General features: G+C 42.5%; 1 protein-coding gene across 2 annotated transcripts in view; it reads right to left on the bottom strand.

Moving 5' to 3' along the window:
• The window catches only part of Epha4 (EPH receptor A4), a 155,738-nt gene that overhangs the window by 49,945 nt on the left and 81,326 nt on the right, over window positions 1-24,467 (bottom strand). For both annotated transcript variants that reach the window (XM_004662890.2, XM_004662889.2), the window contains exon 5: window positions 12,745-13,083. In XM_004662890.2, coding sequence (XP_004662947.1) covers window positions 12,745-13,083 — 339 coding nt within the window. The remainder of the gene's footprint in view (window positions 1-12,744; window positions 13,084-24,467) is intronic.

Here is a 24,467-nt window from a genome sequence, read left to right as displayed (position 1 = left end):
GACTCATATACTTATAACAGCAGGGAAAAATATATATGTGTGTGTGTGTTGGTTGAATTAGCCTTAGTTTCATACTTTGAAATTTTTGCTTTCTTTTTGTGTTTTTGAAGCAGGGTCTTGTGTAGCTCAGGTGGGCCTCCAACTGTTATATCTTAGAAGATAACCTTGAACTCCTGACCCTCTAACCTCCACTGCTCTCAAGAACTGGAATTATAAGCTTCACCATCACACTCACTCACTTTGAAATTCATTGATGAAAGAATCTTTTTATGTTACTTTTTCATACTGGTTGGTCTCTATTTCTCAAAGACATAAAGGTAGCCTTATTATATTCTCCATTAAAGAGCCATTTGTGTAAATAAATGACCTGGTAGTAAACAAACACAGCAATTTTCATAGAAGGTAACTAAATTTTAGAATCTAAATGAAAAGAGGAACACTAATACACAAGAGGCATGTGACCTCGGAAGACAACAGCATTAGCCATTCTGACTTATTGGAAATCTTTTGAAATTAGATTCTTGTGATTTTATCTCCCAAGCTAATGGAGCCCCTGAGAGACAAGTACAATGTTTACAAGGTGCCAGGTTAGTGCCAGCTCGGAGACTTCCAATTTCTTGGCCTCCAGAGGCATCTGAATATATCATGGATGACTCCTTCCCACTCACTGTCTCCATAGTGGGCCACTGTGTTCCAAGTTGAAAGAGTAAGGAGTCAATCAGTGTCAGCTATGATGTGAACACCTGTCCACTAAGACCTGGACGGAGACCAAGCGTATTAGCATAGTCGCTCTGTGGGCCAAATGGCCAGGCTTTGGACTACTTATGATGGGGTCCAAATTCAAAGAGATGACCCAAAGACAGTAAGGTCCAGACCCATTAGTCATCTTCTAAGCCATCCAATTCTGGACCACATGTATAAATGGAACAGGGTACCTACTTTTTCTAATGATTATTTAAAAGGATCATATAAGCTACTCACAAAACTCAGAGTGACTCTACATCAAGGACTTCAGCCCCTTAGTATTTTTGTCAGAACCTTTATACCCTGAACCTCTTTTTAGGAACTTATCTTTCTTGCTCTTGTTGCATGTAGACACAGAGGCAGAGGAGAGGAAAAACAAATAAGTAATATTTGACAAAACAAAAAGTACAACATGAAATTACAAGCTAGAGATCATGACTGACGGAGCCCCAATGACAGAGAAAACATGTCAATAAAACTTCTCTCACAGACCGATGTGTCCTCTGTCACTTGGAGGCTTCCCAAGTCCAAATGTTGCTTGGCTTAAGGAACCATGGATAAAGGCTGAGAAATGCCGAGTATGGATGATAATGTAGAATGTTCCAAGCGGAAGTGAGACAGGAAGAATGAGCAAACAAACTTCTGAGGTTCCCACTTTCTTCCCGATTTGATTAGACTGTATGGAAGTGTGGGGAAGTGCTAATCACAGGGAGGCAAAATGTTCAAGGGACAGTCACTGTAAACCAGGGACTGCCCCATTTGACCTGAAGCCCACTTTCCTATCCATTTCTGGCTTGTTATGTGGGTGTTAGGTGAGCACAAGGAAGCAACTGGAGAGTGAAGAGAAGAGACAGAGAGACTTTGGACAAAATGACATTCAGTTCCTTTTTAACGTGTTCATATGCAAGTGGTCACCATATGCTGTGTTCTCAAAAAAATGTGGTCATGAAATGATATTCTTGCTGGCTTCACATTTGAAATGTTATCTTTTGGACATTTCTTTAAAAAGCCACAATACAGGTTAGAAAGAAGGGAACATAATTTATGAGAAGAGATTTTAAGCTTGGGAACTAGCAACTATAGATTTATTTTTAAATTTTGGGGTATCAGCCAGAAACTGAATTGTATGTGCCAGATAGTTTAAACTCCTACATACACTGTAAGACCAGAGCAGAAAAAACTGAGCTATTAAAATTTAAACTATTAATGCCAATAGATGTCTTCAACTATACCTGTGCTTGAGAATTCAAGATGACTTTTGTAGTCATAAAGAATGTATTGGAAAAGCTACAGCAGTTTCAGGAGGACTTTTTTAAGATAGGGACCTCACAACCTCTTCCAGGAGAGCCATTTATTTATTTATTTAAGAGAGATAAAGAGCAGAAGGAAAGAGAGAAAAATGGACACAACAGGGCCTGTAGCCACTGCAAACACACTCCAGATGCATGTGCCACCTTGTACATCTGACATTGCGTGAGAAATAGCTTCCTTAAGCTTTGCAGGCAAGCACCTTAAACTCTAAGCCATCTCTCCAGCCCCCAGGAGACCCTCTTTAAATACAATTGGCTAAAGTGTGAAGGTTAGTGCATCTAACTCCACTGAGTCAATCCCTGGGTATGAGAGGGCTTCATTAGCACAGCGCCTCACTTAGAAACAGCCCCACAGCCTGGTGTGTAAGAGAGGCATGGACAGACATGGAACAGAACTCCAGAATCCTATCAACAGTGACATGGAAGCTATGTGTGTGTGTTCTGATGTAGACCTTTTTTTTTTTTTTTTCCTTTGAAAGCAATATTTTTTTCTTGTAATGAAAAGATGCAATTCAAGCAAACCGTTGAAAAATTACCAACAGGATTAAGGGTTTCGCCTCTGAAGAGTACTATTATCATTATTATTGTGCGCTATTAATGTTATTTTACTACTTTGGCAGGACCTCAGTCTAGCCCAGACTGACCTGGAATTGACTCTGTAGCCAGTCCAACTCAGTGATCCTCTTAACTCTGCCTCCCGAGGAGGCTGAGATAAGGTCCCACGCCCGGCTTTGGAGTACATACTATATGAAGTTTCCTTCATTGCTTTGTCCATGTCTTAGATCAGTGCCTGAGTTAGTTCCCTTTCCTGCACTGCAGTAAGAAATTAAAACTATAAACACCATTCATGTTCTTTACAGTTCTCTGTGCGTTGTTCCTGCTCACAGAACATATCCTTTTAACTTCAGCAGGGCAGGATTCTGTCACTGGTCTAGCTTTCAGTGTGAGGCAAAGCAAGGAGAATCTCCTGCCTCCATTTTAAGTAGGAAGAAATGAGATGATGAGAGCTCCAAAATGCACTGGAAAAATGCATCTGGGAAGTTTCCCAAAGCCACACCCTCCTGGAGCCCGGCAGGACCCACAGAGGGCAGCTTCAGTGGCTTTAAACACAAGCAAAGACTCCCTCCGCAGCCCTTCAGAGTCTCAGCAAGTTCCAAAGGAAAAACTGGCAACCTTAGTAAGTTCCAGAACACTTGCATACTCAAAAACCCCAGCCTGTTTCTAGTGTTGTTAAAGACAAATACACTAACCTCTGTTTGCATTACCCTCACATTTAGTAGGCCCAAAATGCTTCAGTATACATAAAGGGTGGGGGGGAGGAAGAAAGAAAGAAAGAAAGAAAGAAAGAGAGAGAGAGAGAGAGAGAGAGAGAGAGAGAGAGAGAGAGAGAGAGAGAGAGAGAAAGAGGAGAAGAAGGAGAAGGAGAAAACGAAGGAAGGAAGGAAGGAAGGAAGGAAGGGAGGGAGGGAGGGAGGGAGGGAGGGAGGAAGGAAAGAAGGAGGGAAGGAAGGAAAGAAGGAAGGAAGGAAGGCAGGGAAGAAAAAAAGTTGATTCAGGAGACAGATTTACAGTTTGCAGTAGACAAACACAGACTCTCTAGGGAGCCATTGTGAATGTGCCCTCTTTCAGTGTTTGCTGTGATGGATGGATCTCTCCCCAGCTTACTGCACACTTTTGGAGGGAGCTTAGTTAGCCTTCACCTAGAAGTTGAAGATATCTATTAAAGTCTTGTTTGGAGCTGGAGAGATGGTTCAGGAGTTAAAGGAGCTTGCTTGCAAAGCCTCTTGGCTTGGGCTCAATTCCCCAGCACCCACATAAAGCCAGGCGTACAAAGTAGCACGTGTGTCTAGAGTTGGCAGCAACCAGAGACCCTGGTGTGCCCATTCTTACTTTCTCAAGTAAATAAATAAAAGTATTTAAAAAAATAAAGTCACATTTGTATACACAGACCAAAGGTTCCTAGGTAATAATTTTTTTAATCATACATCTTATAGTTTTTATCAAAAAGGTTTTTTGTTTGAAAATGTAGTTTATCTACATTTTACATTACAGCCTGAGAAATCTGTGCGCAGAGTATCATTTGGAAATTGTAGAGCAAAATGGTTCACGCACCTTTCTTCTTTTCCTCCACACTCTCCCCACCCCCGGACTCTTCCCAAGAGCCATAGCAGCATCCAACAAGTGCTTAGTATGGCCACAATTTGTCCAAGTCTTTTTGTGATGTTTCAGTACATGGCTTTCCTGCTTTATCATTACAAAACAGAAAAGATGGTTCTGTGGAGAACCACAATGCAGCCCTTCAAACTCAAGCTTGTTCATGCATGAGAGCAGAGAAAGAAAGATTTCAGTATGGCTTGCTTTCCAACTCTGTCTCCTTGGTGGCCGTTCCCCTGGCTGTTAGGCCAGATTCTCACAGCACTCCTGGTACCGCACTCTTCCATGGAAGCAAGTGTCTGTGACACTTCCCAACGAATACCACAGTGCAGATTTAGACAAGTGGCTGCACTCCTTCTATTGAGGAAGCATTACGATGCAAGCAAATGAGAAAACAGGTTCAAGTGTTGATCTTGGAGGGCTGTTGGAGCCAGAGGGAGGCCAGGGGAAGGCTCAGTAAATAAACGGAGTATTTCACTACTGATAGAGCTAAGGATCTCAGCGCAAGACTAGTCCTGCAGCACGGTGATGATGTTTGCATGATGTTTAAAGAAAAACAAAAACCATTTAAAGACCTTCACACTGGCAAGGGGCTAATGGAAGCTGTGATAAAGTTTCTCTGGATCTTGTCTTTGATTTTCAATGGCAGATTGGGCTCTGGAGTCTCCCATGGTTATGCTGAGGAGATAGTAATGAATTTTGCCAGAAGAAGGACACCCAGGTAGTTCAGATGCCCACCTTCAACCCTTGCTAGCCCCATATTATTCTCTTCTCAGCAAGGCAGCTGTTTTTTAAATCTCCCCGTGGCTTCTCCAGAGAGTACAAGAGGTGGCTGCAGTGTTCAGTGTAACAAACAAGACTGAGAAATGAAAAAGGAGTCGGAAGTAGGCTCAAGTCCATGTGGGTGAATGGCCTTCCCTTTGCACAGGCGAGCATCTGTATATTTATGTAGGAGCAAAGCAAAGGGAATTAGGAAAACCAGTGATCTCAGTCCTGGGTGTGTAAATAAAACCAATGTCTAATTTCTTAGAGTGAAATATCTACCTTTAAAAAAAAATACAACCTTTTACTTATATATAATGATGACAGTAGGCACTGTAGACATAACCTAATAGTTGGCTACACTGTTCAGTCAACCATGAAGTTAGATAAATTAGTGGGTTAGTTTGCTTATTTGTTTGTTTGTTTGTTTTTCTTCTCATCATTAGTATGGTACTACTCCTGGCTCCAAATCCGATAGATCTGTAGAGAAATCTGAAGAGGCTGGATCTTTATAGAGTCCTTCACTCACTTACTTTCACTTAAAATTATAACCATAATTATTGAGTGTGTTTATTAATTATAGTGTTAGCAACAATATTCCATGGAAGTAAAGTTCTTTTCAGTATAAAGTTAAAATCCAGACTGTTACTCTTTTTTTTTTTTTTTTTAAGAAAAAGGTAATGGATGTTTTTAAATGTACATTTCATAAGCACTCAGAACTAAACCAGAAGCTTGGGGCTGGGCCGGCACTGTTAATGAGAAAACCACAGCCTGGCTCCTATGAAGTCCATTGTGTGCTTGCTTGGGCTTATAATTATCCAAGAAAGGAATGATCTCCCAACCAGCCACCACATTTTGAGGACCTAAGGATTACATACCGACAACTAAGGATGCACAATATCTCGGCAAATCTCCCAATGGGATCCCAAGCTGTCTGAGGTGTGTGAAGGTGTATGCTTAGGAAGAGTTGGTTTAGACTCCAAGAGTTTTTTGATTTCCCTTCAATTTAATCTAGGGTAAGGAAAAACACGATTTAAGTGAGATCAAATGCAAACAGGAAATCGTCTCAGTGAGAAAATAATATAAGTGAGCAGAGACGATGATTATATAAGAAGAAAATGGCTGTTAGCATCTAAGGGCGAAGTTTGCAAGAATATTGACTTTGAAGAGAACGGGTGCACAGCCACCTCCGGAGAATGGACTGTTTCCTTCTGTGTGATCCACTTTAAAGGGTTAATGGGAAGAACTGTTTCTAAGAAAGAAAGGCATTTGAAATTCTAATTGCTAACTTTTTTACATAATCAGAACACCTAACAAATAAGGTATCTTGCAAAATACAAAATAGTGTCTCATACAAATTAACCAGTGTTAAGCTGCCACTTCCTTTTCCAGAAAAACAGCTTCCCACCAGTCATTTCAACATCATCAACCTCCTTCCTGTCTACTCTCCTTTCTGGATTGAGTGCTCCATAGCACAAAGCAGCTAACTTTCCTTCTGAAGAGTGAGGGCGTTCATTCTGTTTACTCTGCCAGCCATTCTACCTGCCCAGCTACTGAGCGAGGCTTGTTGTCGGAAATCCCTCCTATGCCACCGAAACAAATGACTGGGGCTTTGTTCCAATAAAACTTTATTTATACATGCCAAAGTGTGGATTTTATATTATGTCTGAATGTTATAAAATGCTGTTTATCTTTTGGTTCTTTTCAGCCCTTTAGAAATATAAAAGTCATTCTTAATGGGTAATATGACGACAGGAAGGCGTAAGATTTTGCCCTCTGGGCCAGTTTGCCAACCTTTGTTCCAAGACACTAGAAACAGCAAACATTTGTGCCTTACAAATATCAATAATTTTCCCCCTTTCTTTGCAAGCTTACAGAAAAGCCTTGGTCCTGTGCCTATTTCACTTGCTTTTAGTATTCCACCAGGATTCTTAAAAACAGGAATGTGTTTGTCCCTTTGATCTCAAACTGTCCTCCAGGCAGGCTCCTCACACCTAGCTGTGGGCCAGAATCACACAGTGTTATGACCTTGCCTTTCAACACCCTTCAAATTAGCCCAAATTGGACTTCCTGATATCCTTCTTTCTTCCTGCTCCTTTCTTGCCTTAGGCATAATTATGCAACAGCCCCCTTATCAGACAGTTGTATTCCCTTCAGCTACATTTTTAAGCCTGAACTTTAAGAAAGCTGACCGCCGTCACGTGGGCCCCTTCCAAAACCTCTGTTCCTAATTTTGAGGGCCTTTATTCTCCCTTAATCACACAAAAATTAGCTAAGCTCCAGACCCCCGAAAACCTGACCCCTCCGAGCACATTACCTGACTCAACAGTTCTAAGGACGCTCCCTTCTCCCAGCCCTTTCTGGAGACAGGTAGCAATTATACCCAGTGGGGCTGCGAATCCCCACTGTTCTCCATTATCCCACTCAAAGAGCATAATTCGTCTCATTGAAAGATGGCAGAGGGAGAATGGGAACTACCAGTTGAGTAGTGAGACAGCGTGCCTCTTGTCCTTAGTGATTTTCTCTTTTGCTTATTTCGAATTTATCGATTTAATTACTACTTGACAAAAAGAGCGAACTGGCTTGTTTTCATGGTAAATATGCATGTTCATCAACAAGCAGATATTGAATGACCACTATGACATGCTGTCTGAAGGCATTATGACAAAGCGTAATGCCACTTTATTGGTGGTGTGGTTTGGGTCCAACGATTTCCTTAAGAACAATGCCAGTCTAACAAGAAGTACCAGTTCATCTGATGGCAAAGCAACTGGGAAAGGGTTCGAGAGAGGTCCCAAATGGCTCTGTATGGCTGTCCGAGACCAGCAAGAAGAGCACGATGCTGTGAGCAAAGAGGAGCACAGCGAGGCAAACAAGGAGCTGCGCCGGGCATCAGCCAGCTCGGGGAGACAACAGGCAGCCAGGGAGCCCTGAGAAGGGAGCCCCTCTGCGAGGTGTTTGTACCTATCTTTCAGGCCAGAACACTTTCTCGGTCTTGGCACTAATAACGTTGTGGACTAGAAGATCTTTCGTTGTACGTTCTGTCCATTGTAGGATAGTTGGCAAATCTGGGTTCTTTACTCATTTGTTGTAGGAAAAACCAAGTATTCCTACATGCTGTCAAATGCCAGAAGTGAAGGTGTGGTTTACAAGGTAAAAACTCCCGGGATGGAGAACTACCCTGACTTGGCAGCATGTATGGGTGATCATGAGGGAGGGATGGAAGGGAAGTAGAAACCAGGTCTTATTTAAATACTCATACTGAAACATCTTAAGTTTTTTTTTTTTTTCTCTTCTGCTCATGTAATTGTCCTTAAAGCCCATTTCTAAATGTGCCAGAAGACAAACCTCTGCACTCAAAGATCATGGCTATGGCTATACTTAAGTTCATAGAGTTTTAGAACCAGAAAGCCCTTAGGGATTAGCTAGGTTTGAATAATGACTTGTTCACTCTGTTGAATATTTGAATGGCTCCAAACTCAGAGTGCTATAGAGGCTTGTAACCAGAACGCCTCACTGCCTGGAGGGAGCTGACCAGAATCCCCCATTGTGAAGAATCTAGAACAGTGTCACAGGCAAATCAAAATAAAATTTAAAAAAGAAGAAGAAAAGAAGCAGCAGCTCTGCCTGTGGGTGCCATTCAGAGATAGTGGCAAAAACCACGCACAGGGGTCAGGTGAAAGGCTTTAGACAAGCAGTCTCGGAGAGTCCTACAATCTCATAGTCTGAACAGCAAGCCCAGGAGGCTGGGTGGAGGCGGTGCCCGACAAAAATTACTGGATGATATCAAAGCTGGCTGCCATCAACATTTTGAGGGGAAATATTCACAGTTCTTTTTGTTGGCCAGAAACCCTTGTTTGCTTTATACTTCTCTCCCAGGAACACATCCTGTATTCATTTGCCTGAGATGGTCTACTTCAGTCAAAGTAAACTGAAAGAAAAACCATCAAGAAAACAAACCACCCAGCAGATTGCTTATTCATTTTTCATAAACATCAGGACTGTTTCCAAAACAAAAGGCAGAAGAGCTGCTACAGGGTGGGAGATGCAGGAAGTGAAGTCTCAATTTGTTGTAATGAAGGTTTATAGGCACTCTGGGAGTTGCTCCCAAGAACTTTTCCCTCTGGCTTTACTGGATTGTGACTAAGTGCTCCCACCTCCTGAGCCCCCTTCCTGGGGTAGGGGTGACATCTCATTAGGAGTCCTTAGGGAACCTGGTGCAACCCAGTGGGTGTCCTCACACTACTCCAGAGGTCGCAGGGTCCGCTTTGCTCCTGAAGGTCTCTTGCCCTCAGCTAGCTGGGGAAGGATGAGGATCACTTCACCCAAGCCCTTTTGGCCACAGCTATAAAGCTTCCATCCCTCAATCATCTTATCAGCAACCAAGTGTGGGAAAGGCTCCTATGAGCTTCTGGAGATGCCCATGGCTACAGTTGGGTTGGGATGGCTCGCGTACCCATGAGAGAGCACAGGCCATCTTCTACAATGGAAAGATCAAAGTCCCCCTAAAGCCATTCCTCCCTGTGCAGATCCTCACATAGTTTGATCTCACTCAAGGGAAGAAGGCCGAGTGGAACACCTCCAATCCATCAATCAGCCAATAACTTTAAAGCAAAGCCACTTTCTACCTGGAGTTTTCTTTCTTTTTGGTTTCTACTAGTACTCCATCTTGAATGATTGAAGTCTCCACCATGGTAAGCACTCCAGGAGAATTTGTGTTTGATTTAGCTTTTAAACACAGTATTCATGAGAGAAGGAACCTCGTGAGACATAACAAAGATCTAGACCCACTAAAGTGTGTGGCCTCCAAGTGCCTAATGCCAACAACCATTTATTCTAGGTATGCCTTATAGAATGAGACATCATTGCCGATAATGATCCTTGAGGAATTTAATTTAATAAAATGATGGAACCAAATGCAATTAAAATATAATTGTGTATATATAAATATGCTTTGGGGAGCTGTGAAAGAGTTGATGGCTGCTATATTCACCCAGAAATTTGGCCTATATTATTAATTTTTACTGTTATGAAGAAAGGGCTTGTTAATCAAAGGTAAACTATTCTAATGATTTTGCATTAGTGAACTTCAAAGTCTGGCAAGATAGTGAGGCAGGGCTGTGCACATATGTAATTTCTGAATTAACAAAAATACTTTCTGGCCAGCCTCATAGGAGGTATCCTCATTTAAAGATTTTTAATTTTGAATAGCTTCCCAGCATCAACCTTCAGGAAAATTACAATAAGGAGATGATGTTTTGTCCTATTAAGCAAACCTCCCACAGGATTGCTCTCCACACAGAGAAAGAAACACCTCACCATCTCAGAGGAACTACCTGTCCAGTTGTCTGCAAGATCTAATAGAACTGCACCTGCATTTTTCATTAAGGTCTTTGACTTTTTCCCCCTCCTTTAGCAATGCTTTTGTAAATGTTCTTGGAAAAGACATTCAGCATCTTTCCCCTGTGCTCTTTGGATCTTTTGGCATGGTAGGGGTTGACACAATCTCTTGGCTTGAGTCCTTAAATGTATAGAGAATGGTGAATATCTCTCCCTCAAATCTTTGCCAATGGGACCCACCTGCCATGGAATGACTCCTGATTCCACCTTACATAGCTGTGACCTCAAAAGGTTCATTCCTAGCTTTAGTTTGGTTAAGTACTTGAGCACTGAAAGGTGCAATAAAGCTGCTGGGGGCTGGGCATGTAGCTCAGTGGAAGAGCACTTGCCTAGTATACATAATGTCCTGGGTTCAATCCCCTGAGATGCAGGTGGAAAACTGAGTGTAAGAATAATGACTGATCATAAACCAGATTCTCCTAGGGCACACAGACCGTTCTGCACCACACAGGTTCCTTCTGATTGAGAGATATCCAGGCCACCAATGCATGCTGTCAAGATCAATGAGTGGTGCAGCCATTGCCTTCCCCAAAAAGAATGAATACAATGTTGGCAACCTCGACATGTGTGTGTTTGTGTTGCTATCAAAAACTCTTATATAATTCTTGTCATTTTGGAAAAGTGAAACAACCAGTGCTCATGATTTAAAAGTACAAAATTGAAAGACAAAAGCCCAACTAGGTGACCTGTTCACAGTACAAGTGAACAAACACTGTTTATGTTTGCATAGCTGAAGATACATACTGACAGGATTAGCCATTCTAGCCTCTGTTCAAAATCTTTCTCAAGATATATATATATATATATATCTACATATATATATATATATATATATATATATATATATATATATACACATATGTGACAATTCAGAGGAAAATGAAAAAAAAAAGCTGGCTTTTGTTTAGGCCTTTGGAATACATTTTACTACAGAATATTTTTGTTAGTTTGTTTGGGTTTTTCAGGCAGGATCTCACTGTATCCCAGGCTGGACTGAAACCTAATTCTGTAGCTCAGGTTGGCTTTGAACTCTGGGAAATCCTCCTACCTCATTCTTTTAAATGCTGTATTAGAGATGTGAGCCACCACAGGCAGCTTTATAGGACTAATTGCTAGAGATAGCTTACTTAACTATAGGGGTCACTCCCTAAAGCATCCATTTAAGAGAATAAAGCGCAGTATGGAGACAGCAGATTCTCAAGACTTCCTGTTTGCTCTCCCCCAGAGCTTCACGAAAGGATAAGCATACTCCCTTCTTTCCGGCTCCTCTCTGCAGAAGTCACGGGGAGCCAGTCAAGTATGAAAAACTTACGGCCTTGTGGAAACTTTTCAGAGAAGAGAAGACAGATGAGTGAGGTAAGGAGTCCCAGAATTTGAAACAAGCTGATGTTTAAGATTCTGTGGCAGATCTGTAATTAATTCAACAGAAATGCCTCTGGGTTCAACCACCACCACATGGAAGGCAGGAAAGAGTGGTGGCAGTAATCCCAGCATTCAGAAAGGGAAGACAGAGGATCAGAAGTTCAAGGCCAGCCTGGGAGACAAGAGAAACTATCTTATAAAACACGGTTTCAAGCTGTCTGTATTAGGAGGATACTACATGGAGTGAGGTAGATTAGTCATTCCTGGTTCCCATGTCAGTCACAGACTCAGCTATGCCAGCATTTACAAAGTCTAGCACATGACTTTTTGCGGGGAGAGGGGGGAACATGTTTCTCATGTAGCCCAGGTTGATGTGGAACTTGCTATGTAGACCAGGATAGCCTTGAACTTCTGATCCTCCACCTCCCAAGTTCAGGGACTAACAGGTGTGAACTATCACATGGGGCTAGCCTGCATCTTGAGGTGATTTTTATTACCCACACAAATAAGATTTATATGGTCATCTTAAGTCAGGGAGGGCCATGTGGATTATTTTATAGCACTTTATATTGAAGAACAACGTGCCGACTAGAGCTGCTAACGCTTTCGGACAAGACAACAAGTACCCGGATAACACTCTCCATGGGTAAAACCAATGCGTGACCCCTTGCAATCTGCAAATGCTCTGATGTCCATCTGTGGACGTTGTGATTAATGTAGCAAATATGAAATGTACCACGGACGCCATTCACCATCATGCCATCTTTTCAACCAAACACTACCCTACTCTTCATTTTATGTCTACCACCTGGTATAGGAATGTTATGCATCTGGTGTCCAAAGTACTTGCCAAGCTCATAAATGTCCTTTCACAAATCTTTTGTATGGTCACACAGCTTCTAGATTCGTACTTGGTTCTATTTCAGTTTGAGAACGGCCATATCATTAGTGATAATCACTGTAAGTGTAGAAAATTTGGATAGAAAAAAAAAAAATTGGATGTGATTCCTACCTGCTTGGTTGGTTGTCACAGTGACAGAGACCGACTGGTCTGGGCTAGGGTTATACTTGGACACTCCATTCACTGCCCAGATCTCAAATGTGTAATTGGTGTGTGCCAGAAGATCGGTGATGGAGACTCTGGTAGTCTTGAGGCCATTCTGCTGCGGGGTGTAGTGGACCCCACTTCCGCAGGGCCGGCACTTGCTTGGGTCACCCGCTCCACATTTCTTGCAGACCACATTGTAGGAAATGTCCTGGCGACCACCTGTGTTCTGAGGGCTGCTCCATTCCAAGTTCACGGATGTCTCGTTGACATTTGAAATCAGGTTGAGGGGAGCAGATGGCGGGCCTGGGGAAAGAAAACCACAGAATGACGCTCAGAATGGAGAGAGATACCCTCTATGTTATCCTTAGAGTTTGCATTATAGTGAGCCCCTGTAGGAAGGTGGACGGACCCACTTAGCACAGAAAATAAAAGGCCAAGAAAGCCACCAGAAAGGATCTTTCAAAGGAACACTATTCCAGGAAGCTATGCACGTCGGTGTCATTCTCCTTCCCATGAAAACAAGTGTGCCACTTGGAGACATGAAACCACTCCACAGCAAATGGGCGCCAAGCCCAGACTTTCTCTCTCAGTTGGCAGGGAAATAGCATAACTTAGATAGTCTCCATCTTATCTTCTGAAAATCAGGTATACAAATAGAATTCTAGTTCCCAGGGCTCTTGTGGGACTCTTGAAAATTAATAGCTAGAAACCTCCTTGGATGATACATTATGATAAACCTCAGTACAATGTCATCAATAGCAAATTAAAATCAGAGCTATGCAGGTATGCCTGGGCAGTTTAAGATGCAGGTGACGGTTAAGCAGCATGGGTGATCACTAGGAAATGGTTTAACAGCACTGCAAAGATGTCAACGGCACAGGGAGCTGTTGAGAGATCTTGGAACTAGGCTGACACTGTTACAACTAGCAGAAACTTCCTCCTGCCCACTAACTGATGTGGCCTATAAAGCCATTTGAAAGCATTTTAAAGTGCTGAGAAAATTGCTCGGTGGGCAAAATACTTTCCATGTAGCATGAAACCCTGAGTTTAGATCCCCAACATCCATGTAAAAATGCCAGGCATCAATTTAATCCCAGTGCTTGGAAGACAGAGGGCAACAGGTCCCTAGGGGTGCTGGCTAGCTGGTATAGCTGAATTACTGAACACTAGGTTCTACCCAACAAAGTGTCTCCAAAAGTATGGGACAGGGCCGGGCGTGGTGGCCCACGCCTTTAATCTCAGCTCTTGGGAGGCAGAGGTAGGAAGATCACCTTGACAACAAGGCCACCCTGAGACTACTGAATGAATTCCAGGTCAGCCTGGGCTAGAGTGAGCCCCTACCTTAAAAAAAAAAAAAAAAAAAGTAAGGTAGAGAGCAATTGAGACCTGCAACACATTCTGGCCTCCACACATATCCATACATACCTGAACTCACATACCACATACACACATACAAAAGAAAGTTCATTCCCACTGACCTCGAGAACTTCTGAAATGTATAGTTAGCATAAAAAAATATTTAAAGGCAAGAACGTAGACCCTTTCCATGTCAAGAATGTGTGGCTTCTTGATCAGTATATCTACATGTCCAAAAATCTTTGCATGTGAGCAAAAGTCAGAGGACCACTTTGGGTGTCATTACGCAGGAATATTATCCACTTCCTTTGAGATGGAGTTTCTCAGCTTATCGATTAGACTAGACGGGCTGGCCACTGAGCTTCAGGAATTCACCTGTCCCTACCGACCTAGTGCTAGGTTTACAAGTGTGTGCGCCATCATGCCTTGTAGTTGTCTGTGAGTTCTAGAGATAGAATTCAGGTCCTTTATGTGCATGTGAGGCAAGCGCTTCACCAACTAAACTATCTGCTCAGCATTGTATCTATACTATATATGTCCTATGTGTCTCTCTATATATATCTTATATCTATACTACATATATCTATCTATATATAATGGTTGAGGGACATTTTACACATCCTTGGGAAAGAAGGATGATAGCAAGAAGCCTACATGAAATTAACGTGTCACCTCATCAACCACAATAAAACAATGGGTCCATGGACAGAGAACTGGGGCAGGTAGCCAGTGAACACAGTCACATTCAGGATTTATTACTTAGCTTGTGGTGGTGAATGCAGCCAGTGGATTTTGGTGGCGACATTTCATAAGGGAAACCCACTCACCTTCCTCACGCAGTTTAATTGAAGACGTTATTTTTAACAAGGTAAGCAGCCTCTACCGGGTGTCCCCTTGGGACTCATTATCTACAACCCATTTTAGCAGTAAGAGCCATTGCTAAACCTTGAAATCTTAAAACTAAATCCCTTAAAAATATCGGCAAAAGTATTGCAAAATTTGTGTAAAAACTAAGGCTACCTCACCAAACACCTTAGTAAGAAAATGGAAATTTCTTTCTTATTTAGCTGAATTTGTAGTCTTGAACATAGTGGCTGAGATAAAATAAGGATAAACAAATGGTCTCTAAAGACAGGAATGGAGTTATTTAAAATCTTAATAGGAAGTTAAATTCCCTCATTTCAAGAGGAAGGGAAGTAAGATGCGCTCAGTTGATCAGGTCATGGTGAGAGTTCATACAATGTACTTATAACAGTGTGCCTCCAATCCAGAAGCACTGTGCCCTAGTCCAGGGCTATTTCTACTCCACCAGGTATGTTGATTATCAAGTCCGAAGTGCTGCCTGAAGTTGGAGCGTGCATCTTCGACTTTATGCAAGGTCCATGATGCGTGTGATGGTGAAATCCATCACCGGTCTGCCACGGAAGCTGGCCATGGTTTGGTTTATAAAATGGGTCAGCCACCCGCTCATAGTTTGCTGTGACTTCCAGGGCTAAATAAGAATGACTCTGAAATCCATTAACCTCCTTGCCAAGGTTCCTGGTCCACTTTCACATGGGAAAATGTGACACAATGAATCAAGCACTGCAGATGCAAAAAAAAAAAAAAAAAAAGTCAGTAATTAGTATGTAGGACGGGGCATGGCGGTGTCTAAACAGAGAAGAAATGGAGCAGAAAACTAAGTGGTCACAGGACCCAGGGATGCAGCACAGACATGTGGGAAGCAAACACAGAGAAGAGGCCGCATCTCAGAACGGGGCCGAGGAGCAAACTGTGCTGGCCAGGAAGAGCTTCAACTTCCAGAGGATTCTGTATGGAGGCCTGGAGCTCGGGAAATACTCCAGGGAAGACGGACAACAGACTAAGTTCCTCTAGGAATGGCTTAGAGTGTTGACAGCCCGTGTTTTCTGTTTTCCTCTCGCCGAGCATCGTGGTTGGGCGAGAACGCAGGAGGAGCAGCTATGAAGCAGGACCGGGACGGTCGTGCGGGTCAGCGAGGGGTGAGCGATGCAAGTCTGGCCCGCGTGGCGGCCTCGCTGCCCACAAACACCAAACCAGCTGGCGGGGTTGCGTTGCAGCTGGGGGAGTGAGGTTTCTCGCCGGTAACTCCTGCCCGTTCGAAGACAGCAAACGAGTAACAGGAGCGTTTCTCGTTTATAGTGAAGGGCCTTCCTCAAGAAAGGAAATATTTTCTTCCCAAGACAATGAAGAAAAGAAATGAACTTGAGAACCGTCAAAGCCAGTGTGGCTCTACATGTGGCTCTCATGGTGCCGCACACAGGAAGCTGGCATTCTGAGTAACAGGAGCTCTCATTCCGCACACGCAAGGTAGCTCGAGGAACAAGAATCCCAATTCTTGGACTTCTGTAAGTTATCTTATCTGGATGTTTAGAAGCAGTTGAATGTCTGACACAGTGAGCGCCTTTCTCATTAGAAGCACAGCCACCTGCTCTAAGTCTCCAGTCACAAATGGCAAGCCCTCCCGTACCTGCAGGTCCGTGTGCATAGGAACAGGCAACCAATTAAAAAGACTCAGGAAAAATCACAACTACACTGAATATGTACAACCTTTCTCAATAATCTTTTTTGACCATGATTCCCTAGGTAACACGGTCTAACTACTTACACAGCATTTATATTGCACTGGGTATCAGCCTTCCAAAGAATATTGAGAGCATAAGGGAGGATTGGTACAGAGTATATCATTTACACAGAAGGAAAGAGAATCCTCAGGTTTTGTCAATTTGAAGGTCCTAGAGGCAATCCCATGTGAATATCAATGGAGGACTTCATGAGGTTTAAAACATACAAAGATGAATGCATTCCATCTTTTAGTTTTCTAGCCATTCCTCTCAATACTATACTGACTGGGCACAGATTGACAAAAGGCAGCCTGAAGGCCATAATGAGGAGCAAGGTTTCATGCATTTCAAGATTTTTTAATTTTTATTTTTTAATTTATTTATTTGAGATAGTAGTGCTGAGAGGGGGCGGGAAGAGGCAAACACAGAGAGAGAATGTGGGCACACCAGGGACTCTAGCCACTGAAAACAAAGTCCATACACATACACCACCTCGTGCATCTGGTTCCCATGGGTACTAGGGAATTGAACATGAGTCCTTAGGCTTCTCAGGCAGTGCCTTAATCACTGAGGCATATTTCCAGCCCCTCAAGCTTTTTTTTAAAAATGTATCTTATTCATTTATTAATGAGGACGCAGAGAGAAAATGGGTGCACCAGGGCTTCTAGCCACTGCAAACTAACTCCAGACACATGTGCCACCAAGTGCCTCTGGCTTATGTCCCCTCAAGTTTTTTTTTATTCAGCCAGCCTGACTATAAGATGGGTATTTCATTACCTTGTTTCTAAGCAAGCACCTGTAATGTAACCACTGAGCCATTTTCCCAATCCCAGATCCTTACATCTACGATTTGTTTTACTTGTGATGCCTGATAGCTTCTTACAAACCAGACACTTATTTCCCATCTGCTACTATCATCCGCGTGTCAGTACTCCTCAAGAGAACGGATCTCATTCTTCTCCAGTGCTCTCCATCATTTCCTATTATCAATTACAGAGAAAGTTCAATAGATGTCTGATGAATTGGCCGAAGAATGGGCACATGGATGGATGGACAATGGAATGCAAAGTCCTTGATTGTCACCTAACTCTCCCTACCTACAGTACCATGGGACATTTGAATCAATGTAATTAATGCAGGTTTCCCTGGGTTAAAGCTCCACTGCTCAGCTTTTAACATGAGGTTCATTAACACTAAGCCTGTAAAAGGCTCTCTTGGTATAACATGCTGAATTCAAGTTCTTCTTCGCCATAGTTTAAAGTGACTAGGAGAAGCAGAGAAGGCTGTGCATCAAATGCCAACAGTTATTTCTGCTTGAGAGGATTCTGGAGTCATTCGTTTATTTAACTGATATTTATTGAGTGTCTAGTGTTTGTCACCTGCTGAGAGAGGGAAAACGAAATACTTCAATTCATTTGGATGCATTTGTGTTAGTTTCCTGGCTGGCTTGAAAGGAGGAGGGTGCTTTTAGGGGAACTAGAAGAGGCTAGAGACACCTAAATACAAGTGTCCTGGGTGTGTGGGCAAGCACCCTGCTCAGACTTGTTCTTGGAGATCATGCAACCGCCACTGTTCTTGGGAATTGAACACGAGACATCTGTCCATTAAAACTTTGTTGACTGGCCCAGGGAATTTTGTGGAAGAGGGGGCAGAAAGATGGTCAGAGCCACAAGTTGGGAAAGTATGCACAGAGACATTGCCTCTTCCTCATAACTGATGACCCACAATCCCCATGGGGATGACCTACATCCCCAATAAGGTAGGTACCTTTGGAAAAGGGGCACGAATCTTTGGAGAAGGGGAATAGATAAGGGAAAGGATGGTACCAACATATGCTTTTTGCATACTAAGTATGTCCATAACTAATAAAAATTTAAAAAAAAACTTTGTTGAGCTACAATTGACTTTTCCAATTTTGATTCCTCCACTTTGATTTCAGGTGTTGGCTTAGGTAGTCACAAAGCCAGTGAACACTGTATGAAGAGCTAACATTTCCAAAGGAAGCCTGGCATTTTCCTTAAATACAATGATAAACCAACTAACCCTTAATTTTATATTTTAACACCAGATTAAAACATTTTAATTATAAATCAATCAAATACTTATGTGCATATGGAGGAAAAGGTGTTCTGTCCTACATTTTGCATGAATTTTAAATTTTTAAAATATTTTATTTTTATTTATGTAATTGAGTGACAGAAAGAAACAGAGAGGAGGGGCAGATAGAGAATGGGTGTACCAGGGCCTCTAGCCACTGTAACTGAACTGCAGATGTATGTGCCACCTTGTGCATCTGGTTTATGTGGGTCCTGGAGAACTAAACCTAGGTCCTTTAGCTTTGCAGGCAAGCACATTAATAGCTAAGCCATCTCTCCAGCCCTGCATGGCATTTTTATATCTCTCATGGTATTCACAAGTAATCTCAAGATTCTCAGGCTGGGGATGGTGATGCATGCATTTAATCCCAGGACTGGGGAGGCAGAGGGAGGAAGATCGTCTTGAGTTCAAGGGCACCCCGAAACTACATAGTGAATTCCAGGTCAACCTGGGTTAGAGTGAGACCCTACCTCTAAAAACAAAACCAAAACCAAAACATAAAAACAGATTATCTGTGCCTACAGGCACCTCAAATGGGGCTGTATATTAAGTAGCTTTCAAGTGTGCATGTTTTGGGGCTAGAGAGAAGGTTTAGTGGTGAAGGTGCATGGCTGTGAAGCCTAAGGACCTTGGTTTGATTCTCCAGGTGCCATGTAAGCCAGATGCATATGGTGGCACATGTATCTGGAGTTGATTTGCAATGAATGGCTAGAAGTCCTGGTGCATCCATTCTTGGCATGGCAGGCTGCCAGGCACTGCAATAGAACTCCAGATCTGTGCGCCCCCTTGTGCACGTGTGCAACATTATGCACTTGTGTCACTGTACATCTGGCTATGCGGGACCTGAAGAATCAGACATGAGTCTTTAGGCTTCCCAGGCAAGCACCTTTAACCACTAAGCCATCTCTCCAGACTACCCTTCATGTTCTTAATGAGACTTAGTGGCACCAGTCATAGCTGCACTACCAGAAAAAAAAGGTCAAGTGCAGCAAGCTTTAATTTATGAATAGTGCAAGGGCCATTCCTTTTCTGTAAAGAAATTTCACTATGTGGCCACATAGTACATATGTCCAGCTTTATGGGCCATATGCTCTTTGCACATGTACTCTGAGCAGCCACAGACAATTGCTCAACAATCAGGCACCACTGAGCTCAGGAAAAACATTGTTTGCAAAAACAGACAACAGTTGAAATTGGTCACAGGTTACCAACCACTGCTGAAGACAATTCAATAAGAGTTATACACCTTCTTCCAAGGAAGATGCTCACTGACACTGTTATGGTGGTCACCACAGACTTGTGTGTCCAAATTTGTGGTCCCCAGCTGGTGGTGCCGTTTTGGAAGGTTGCAGAATGGGAGGTAAGTGCTCACTGAAGGAAGTGGCTTCTTAAGGGGTAGGCATTATCGGTCACAGCCTGGTCCCAGTTCTGGCTCACGTACTCTGCTTCCTGGTTGCTATGACGTAACCCAATGGCTTCATGACCGCAGCCACTCCCACTCCCTCCCACATTTGTGGTCTAGTATCCCACAAACGGGGAACTATAATAATTCTGTCCTCTCCGTCCACTATGTTTTCTGTCAGGTAGATACTCTGTCTCTATTCTTACTTTACTCATAGCCTCACCTACATAGCCAGGAACTCACGACGAATGATCCTGGTTTGTAAAGTCCAGATATTGAAATGCACAAAATCAGATAGCTTCTTTCTTAAATTTCTCATTGCTCTGACAGAGGTGGACACTGCATTCCTTGCCATGGAGGATAAGTTAAATGAGCATCATTTTTCCTCAGTAGTGAGAAACACTTCCTGCATCACATCACGCAGCAGGGACTGGTGAAAGTTGTCATAGTGGGTAATTATTACTTTCCTGTGCAATGTCAACTACCGTTCAGTTGACAAGAGTTTGACAGTGAGAAGCTCCAAAGAAACTGTAGCCAAATTACAGGCAACACAAAGAACTATCATATCATTTCATATCATAAAATATCATATTATCACAAAGGAATCTTAATCCTCCTTAACTAAACCTCTTCTCTGGGGAAAGACAAGTTTCTAGAAAAGAAGCACACATGATCTGAAGGAATCCAGTGACTTGTCACGTTGCAAAATGGTAAAAGAGCATGTGGAAAGGAAACTAATTCTGCTCACCTTAATTCTTTTCCTGCTGTGACTTAGGCCCAAGTCAAATTGCTGAGCAGATTAGAGTACAATTTACAGGCTACTATCAGGATTTTTAAAAGTTCCTTTATGATAATCCAGTGCCTACAAAAACACATGAAGTGTGTGAGAGACTTTGAAAGGCTCAGAAACCATCAGGTCGTAGTGAACCCAGTCGCAGATGTGTCCAGTGTGATCTACAAGCAAAGCAAGACCCTCTCCATGGAAAGTTGAGGGCAGGGTAACAGGACCTGGTACACTCTACCCAAACCTATGAGTTGGGAAACAGTTTCTCATTCTTAAAAGAAGGGATTGTACCCAGGCATGGTGGCACATGCCTTTGATACCAGCACTCAGGATACAGAAGTAGGAGGACTGCAGTGAGTTCGAGGCCACCCTGAGACTACATAGTGAAAGCCCGGTCAGCCTGGGCTAGAGTGAGACCCTACCTGAAAAAAAAAAAAAAAAAAGAAAAAAGAAAAAAGACGGGGGGTGGCTGGGAGTGTAGCACATACAGGTATAAAGACTGGAATGTTAGTTATGATAGAAGTGAGTTTAGAAGAAAATTGAAAAGGGCTTAATCTATGGACCTACAGTATGAGTATCATGTATATTATAAGCTGAAAATTCTATTTTTTGTGACAACTGCAAGTGTAGTGCTAACAGACTCAAAGCTAAAGAAAACAAATATGTGTTTAAAGTTCACACTATTCACAAAGTTTTAACAAAAGGCTCAAATACTTTGAACATGATATTTGATGTCAACCTCTGGCCTCCAGGTGCATGTGCAACATGTGTCCCCACACATGCGCATGTATACACGTATGCACACACACCATATATTCACACAAGAAAATAACAAGAGAATCTACTGACTGAATGTTTCCTTAGCCCAATCCAGCTTCTCCTCACTATTGACTCACTGTATGTATCATAAAAAATGAGCAGCAAAAAAGGAAGAAAAAAAAAAAAACAACAACAGAAAAAGTAAAGAAAAAAGAAAGAAAAGGCCCTTTAATGCTAAAATGTCAAAAAAAAAAATCTAGTTTGCAACCAAGGCAAGGAAATAATTCACAGAAAACCAAAGTAGCCAGGCTCCTCCTGTGACACAGTGGCTTCCAGAGTCATTATAGACTTTTAATACTTAACTGATTTTTAATCACCATTTTAAAATTCAATGCCTGAGCCATGAAATTAATTCTGGAAGTGGCAAGAACATCCCCCAAGAGTACAGGCAGCAATGTAAGTCTTAAATGATCAATTTCTTTAAGCACTACTGTCACCCACCAAAATGCCAAGGCAACGGGTACAAGGCATTAGCTTCTGAGAGAGAGGCACCTTGGGACTTGTGTTCCATGCCATAAGGCTGTGCATTAAGTAATGCAACTTTTGCACTGTCAATAACACTTCAGTGTCTTAGCTATAAAGCCCCTCAACCCTTCAGATAAGCTTTTGTTGTTAATCTCTCTCCAGCTGAAAGACAGGTTATAAGGCAGAGTAAACAGCTGGGGTGTGTGAGTTTGGACTCTGAAATAAAGCCCCGGCTACCCCTGACAGCTGTATATGTTGCCATCACTAATTGCTTTCTCCAACCCTGGCTGCCAGGTTAGTTTACATAAAGACTGCTGTTCAGGGACACCTCTTCGGAGATATATGGAGCAACGCGTAACCTTTTATCACAGCTGTTTATGTGTCTTAGCAATGAATCGCATCAAAGCAGAGTAGTCCATTATGAAAAAGCTGAATTCTTTGGATGCATTCATCACTTGTTGCTGTCAGAAAAAAAGTTAGTGATTTTGCTGATGTCTATTCTTCTGTTTTCTCTATTTTTCCATTCTCCTCTCTGGGATTCTTTTGTCCTTTCTTTCCTTGGCTGATTTGGAGGTTTCATTTCTTTATATTGAGTGACTAGATTATGGCTCAAGTACTTTATAAATTCACAGCTTACACAAGGAAGGTACCACCAGCACTGCCCAGAAAACTATTACTGGGCACTTCATTTAGGAATTAAGTAACCCCTGCATTGACATGTGTTTCTCACAGAGCATTTTTTTTCATACAGTATCTTAAGTTTAATCCCCATAAGGAAGATGAGGCACAAAAGTATTGACTTCCCCTAGCAATCTGATCAAAATACTAACTTCAGAAAGCTAAGCACTTTATCCCATTGATCTAGCCAATTAGTTCAAAGCTATTTCTCAGACTGAGTGTCTGAAGTTCTCCTCTCCCCATAGAGATAGAAATAGTTTAACAAAGGTGAGGGAGCTTAACTATGGATTGAAATACACACACACACACACACACACACACACACACACACACACACAGAGAGAGAGAGAGAGAGAGAGAGTACCAGTTTTTAAAATCATCAGAGTTAAATTTCTTCAAGCTTGCTGCTCTTCTTGAAGATGGCTAACTCGTGCTGCTTTGAGGATAAGCTTTCCTCTTCACTGAGCTGCCCTTTCTGTCTGGCTCCGACCATCCATACAACTGAGAAGTTAGGAGTTCCTGATAAAGATTCTTTCCCAGGTGAAAGATCACGGGAGGGGGAGAAGGGCAGCTCAATAGCCACAGTGGGACCCTTTCCTCGGCTCATCTTCCTTCCCCAGGGCCCTCTATTTAGCAGGTGAAGAGGAGTGAGTGCTAATGAAAAATCAAACTACTGATAGCAAAGAACATTTTCAGTTCTCACCCCAGGGGAACTCAGAAAAAATATATAATTGACCGTGTTTCAAAGAAGCATGCTGTGCATAACCACTGTATGCCTTCGGTGAGCGGTGTCAAAAATGCCATACAGAAATGACGGGGCTTGCTTGGTGACAAGCCACTCTTAATTATTCATGGGGTATAAAATTGTGATAACCCAGCTAAATGGCATTGGCAGATTATTTTTGCATCTTTTGCTTGAGTTTGCCTTAGTGTGCTGCAAACCTATGCATCCTCTCGTCGAATCCACAGTACTTTCATTCTGATACAATACAAAGTATGTTAGAGAAGGAAGGAAGATGCTAAAATTAACTACTCAAAACCGGGACTCAGGATGGTTCAGTGGTTAAGGCACTCGTCCGCAAAGCCTAATGACCCAGGTTTGATTCTCCCACACCTATGTAATGCCACATGCTCGAAGTGGCACATACACCTGTAGTTTGTTTGCAGTGCCTGGAGGTCCTGGCATGCCCATTCTCTGTCTCTCTCTCTCTCAAATATATATTTAACTGAGTGACTCATGAGGTCACAATCCCTCCCAGAGGAATGAGTGACAGTTCGAGGTTCCTGAGGCAGGGAGAGTCATGTTCTTCAGTGGTGTAGCCCCTGGTAGGTAGCTTATGTTTCAATAAATAACTCCCCACCCATCCTCACGCACACAACTCTAATTAAATGTACTGGGTCACACACACAAAAAAAAAAAAGTAGAAAAAAATTAGTTGGAAAGAAGAAAGGTTTTAATGGGAGGTAGCAGTGAATGTAAAGGAGTGAATATGATCCAAACACA

This window comes from Jaculus jaculus, chromosome 4 (genome assembly GCF_020740685.1).
Source record: "Jaculus jaculus isolate mJacJac1 chromosome 4, mJacJac1.mat.Y.cur, whole genome shotgun sequence".
NCBI lineage: Eukaryota > Metazoa > Chordata > Mammalia > Rodentia > Dipodidae > Jaculus > Jaculus jaculus.
Note: the sequence above shows the minus strand (reverse complement) of the source record. Positions and strands in the feature narration are given on the sequence as shown.